At 41.8% G+C, this 5,018-nt stretch overlaps 1 protein-coding gene across 1 annotated transcript; it reads left to right on the top strand.

Moving 5' to 3' along the window:
• The first annotated feature begins 915 nt into the window (after positions 1 to 915).
• LOC112462587 lies at positions 916 to 2,284 on the top strand. The gene is made up of 2 exons (XM_025028458.1): positions 916 to 998; positions 1,117 to 2,284. Exons 1-2 carry the CDS (start codon positions 916 to 918, stop codon positions 2,282 to 2,284), a joined length of 1,251 nt encoding a protein of 416 aa, XP_024884226.1.
• Positions 2,285 to 5,018: the final 2,734 nt, after the last annotated feature.

Below are 5,018 nucleotides of genomic sequence, written 5' to 3'. Positions count from 1 at the left end.
CCACCCTCGGAGCGCCTGTCACTCTCCGACTACTCGGGCCTCATCTCTGCGTCCCCTTCCCCGTTAGACGTTTCCGCCTCCGGGCTTTGGAACTTTTCCGATGACGTTCCCTCCGCTGCGGCTACCTCCGTCCTCGTCGCGCTGGCTCCCTCCACCTGACTTACCAGCGTCTCCGTCGCGGTTTGTATTGCCAGAAGCTCCTCCATCACCCGTGACAAGGGCTCCGGGTCCGCGACCGTCACCATTGCCGCCTCCACGAGGCATGCCGCCTCGCTTGGCGCCTCTGGGACGACAGCCCGATCGGGCTCCCTTACGGGACCCACGTCCGGCGCTGCCGGTGCTTCGGTGGTCGTGCTGGCGGCCTGCTCGGTCACCGCACCCGACTCGTTCATGGCTGGCTCCTGCATCGGCGGATTCGCCGCGTCTTTTGCCCCTCGCTCGACGGAAGGCTCTGCTTGGCGACTCGCCTGCTGCACTACGTCATCCGTCAAACGGCGCAGGACCACCCTCGGTGACCCTAGTACGACGGAGCTCCGCACCTTTATGCACGGCTTCAACGTCACACCTGAACCGAACTTATAAATTAATGTCGCGTGGTAATGAGAAACGATTGTTCGCTCTCGCTCGCAACAGACAACGTCGTCGATCGGTAAACATGTCGTGTTGAACTTCGCTCTGAAACGGAAAGTGTTAATCATTCGGAACTTTTATTGTAGACTATGGTAATAAACTCTGTTATCGTTGGTGAATAAGAAACTCTGGTTAGATACTCAGCCGATCCTTTTCCTGAATTTTCATCGCGCGCGCTTAGACATTTTTTTGGTCCTTCGAGCCGGATCCGTGTTCCGCGTCCGTGTACGGTCTGTGAATGCGTGCTCCGGTCAGCTCCAGTAAATCTGGAAAGCAATCGGCAAAATGAATCTCGACATGAATGCTCTTCTCATGAGACAGCAAGAGTTGTTCACCCGCATATCCCGAGCAACTGACAACACGAGAAAGTTGGGTAAATCCAACTCAAGGCATCATTGAAACTCGCATTAAAACGCTGGACTCCAGCGGGGTGAAATATGAAGCCCAACATGAGATTCTCTGCGCGCGATTCTTTGCTGAACTCAGATACACAGATTACTTCACGGCGGATCTACATGAAACAACAGAGAATGCTTACGTTATGCAACGGGGCACCCTGACTGACTGGGCGAACTGTCTGACGCAAACGGAGGGAAATGGCAATGCAGCAACTGCCTCGGCCAGAGAGGCCACTCCGCACAACCTCCTGCCGCGCATCAACCTGCCTCAGTTCTCTGGTGTCATTGAGGACTGGCTCTCTTTCCGTGACCTGTTCCTCTCCGTCATAAATCGCCATCACACGATCACGGACGTTGAGAAGCTGCATTATCTTCGAACGTCCCTGCGAGGTAAAGCGGCAAAATTAGTGAGAAATATACCTCTAATCCACGGTAATTTTGAGCGAGCCTGGGCGACGCTCCGGGAGTTCTACGAAAATCAGAGAGTCTTGGTGCGTTCCAACTTCTCCGCTTTCACGGCTCTCGCGAAGATGAAGAGCGAGTCCGCGATCGAGCTGCGACGGATCTTCCACGGCATGACGAACACCGTAAATGCTCAGGAGAACCTCGGTCGACCGATCGCCACTCACGGCATGGATCTCTTTGTCCACATCGCGGTCGAGCTCCTTGATCCTCAAACTCGGCGCGACTGGGAGGCCGCCATCCGGACATCGTTGAAGCCTCCCTACGACACCTTCCGAACTTTCGTCATCGAGAAGATTCGCTCGCTCGAGGCTCTCACGCCTGTCACATCCAAGGGTGAGTCCAAGACCAACCAAGCCAAGGCTAGCGGTACACGATCCGCGAAGTCGAACCATGCCAAGACTACCTCGGGATCGGGCAGCTGCGTGGTGTGCAAGGGCTCACACTATCTGATGGGCTGTAGTGACTTTCAAGCGAAGACTCCGAGCGAGAAGAAGACCATTGTCGAAAGCAAAAACTTATGCTCTAACTGCTTAGGCAACCACCAAATTGCCAAATGTCCGTCGACCAAGACGTGCATCCTCTGCAATGCGAAGCACCACTCGCTGCTGCATGATGCCAGCTCCAAACCAGCGATCGCCGAGGCCAGCACACTCACGGCAGTGCAGCATGGCGACGATCGCAAGGCCATTCTGCTGGCCACTGCACGCCTCTCCATCACCGACCGCCATGGAACTCAACAACCGCACAGGGGGGCCAATTCCCGAAAAGCTGGCCAAAAGTCGAAAAATTAAGATATTTACTTGAAACTTGGTATATAAGGGTTTTTGGGGTCGCTGATAACGAATAAGTCAAAATTAAAAAAAAAAAAAACAAAATGACGGCTATAAAATACTAAAAAGCATATCTATAAATCGTAATTTTTATTGATTTTATGTTTAATTTTGTACACATACGTTTTCAAAGTCGCTGGTTAGTAATCTGAAGTCAAAATAAAACAAAAAAAACAAAATGGCGGCTATAAAATACTAAAAAGCATATCTATAAACCGTTATTTTTAATTATCTTATGTGAAACGTGGAATTTATAGGTTTTTGGGGTCGCAAATAACGAATCTGGTAACAAAATGAATGGCAGATGTAAAATGACGAATACAAGATTTCTAAAATCCATAATTTTTATTTATTTTATGAAAAAAACTTGTGACAAATAAATTAAGAAGTACAATACAAAGCCGAATGTAAAAAATAAATTTGTGTTTACAAAAATATTAATCTAATATTTCCATACAAATAGTTACATGCAAGTACCTAATATTTACATAAAATTTACATACAAATTAGTTTTCATCATCAGTTGAATTATCTGTATCTAAACCTGAAGAATCTGATGATATCGAAAAAGAAGAGATAGAATCAGCACTGGACGCATAAAGTGATAGTGAAGTAAGCAATTCAACTGTTTCCGGATATAAGAATTTTAATTTCTTTTGTGGCAATTTTCTTAAATTTGATATATACGGATCTGATGACGCTAGCAAGCGCAAGAAAAAATCTTCCATCGTTTTTGTTCTACTGCATTTTCGTGCAAAATCTTCACGGTATCTTTTAATATATTTATTACAAGACTCCTGTGCATCTTCAGACATTTGTCCAATTGGCAGTAAAGCAGATTGTATTATTTCAGAGCCGTGAATTAAAAGTTTGTGTATAAAAGTAGGCATGTAGAACCAGGGATATAAATCGACAAATTTTTGAGCTGTCTGTATTGTGTATTCTTGGAAATTTGGTATGTTAATTTTATGACCACTTGTAATAACTTGTAAAATAATATGAAATCTTTTAGTAAGATCTTCGTCAACGCCCGTTATAGCAGCGGAAATGGATTCATTTTCAAAAAATCGTCGAGCAGTATTCCCATCATTCGTATTGCCAAATCCAGATTTTGGTTTATCAACAATAAGGCCTAACTGTTGGCGAAAACCTTTTTGAATTGTTTTTTTTTCTATCTTCTATTAATTTCTTTTCATTTCCTCGCGCTTGCCATTTTTTAATTTCGATTTTATACGAAATAAGCAAACAACATTCAAAGAATCGAATCCACATATGTAATGTAGATAACCCGAAACATAAACTATCTCTATTAATTTCTTTTTTTTTTAATTAAATCTATATTATTAAAATCTTTAGAAGTAGCATTACATAAATAACAACGTTGAGTAGACACAGTGCCAGTGATTGCGTTGCAAACTTTACCATCAATCATCGTCAAAGCGAGTTCATAATTAACTGTGATGTATTTTCCATCTAATACAGTGTTAAAAGGTATAAGTTTGCTCACTTGTTCTTTTATATTCTCTGTTTGTTTGACAGTGGCTTCAGTAGTTTCATGCAAAGTTCAATTTTTATTGGCCTACAAAAGCGTGGTGATGATGGTCTCGGATTTTTCCATACAATGATTTTTTCAGATGTATTTTTATCAATCGATATAAGTTGCAGTGGAACAAGTGAAGTAAAAAAAATATTAGCATCTGATTTACTTACATCATCATCATCACTAAATTTTTGCTTATACATACTAAGGCCTGAACTACCCACAGCCCCATTTACAAATTAAATTTAAATTTGAAAGCTGTTCACGAGTCGAAGTTTTTATGACATCCATTTGAATCTTCAAAATTCGATTGATTGTATGGCTCAGTAGAGATTGTAGTTTAACTTCTGCACTGGTTTCACATATGCTAATACTATTTTTTTCCGGGTAACAGTCACGCTTGGCTTTTAAGATGGATATAATTTACATTTCTTTTTTACACTTAAATTCCTTAGCCCCTTATATTGACTTCGCGATAGTTTTTGTTCCATTATAAGTGAAACAGCTTCATCAGCAGAAAAAGTGACTTCAGGAATTAATTCCAAAAAACTTCTGTATTTTTGAGCCTTAGATGGACTACTCGAAGATATATCTTTAACAATTTTAGCAGCTTCCACTTTTCCCTCAGCTCGTAACTTCATGTGTGTTGCATAGGAGAATTCTTCGATACTTGATTGCGATCGAATGTTTTCGGTTCTTCTTCGCTTCGTTCTTTCACTGCATTGTGCAAATTCCGGTTTTGGGCGACCCATATGTCCTTTATCTGACGATGACGTAGTTTGAGATTTATCTTTATTTTCATCGAGATAAACAATTACATTTAGCCACTGCTTATTTTTTTCCAGAAATTTTTGTTCCATTCGCTTAACTTCCTGCCACTTTGTTTTCAACTTATATAATAGTTTAAGAATGACAGATTTCGCATTGCCTGATAATATAAAAGGCCGCTCCAACTTTTTTGACAAATAATCTTCAATTTTTTTATAAGCAGCATTGTCATTTAAATGGCCTTTCAGTAATGTAAAAATTTTTTCCCTCGACAAACCAGAAATTTGTTGGGTACTATTAAAACCTGAAGAAACAAAGTTTTAAATTAATGTATGTATGTAAAAAATATATATATTTATATATATATGTAGATATATGTATATATAC

This window comes from Temnothorax curvispinosus, unplaced genomic scaffold (genome assembly GCF_003070985.1).
Source record: "Temnothorax curvispinosus isolate PA1 unplaced genomic scaffold, ASM307098v1 QBEX01012536.1, whole genome shotgun sequence".
Taxonomy (NCBI): domain Eukaryota; kingdom Metazoa; phylum Arthropoda; class Insecta; order Hymenoptera; family Formicidae; genus Temnothorax; species Temnothorax curvispinosus.
Note: the sequence above shows the minus strand (reverse complement) of the source record. Positions and strands in the feature narration are given on the sequence as shown.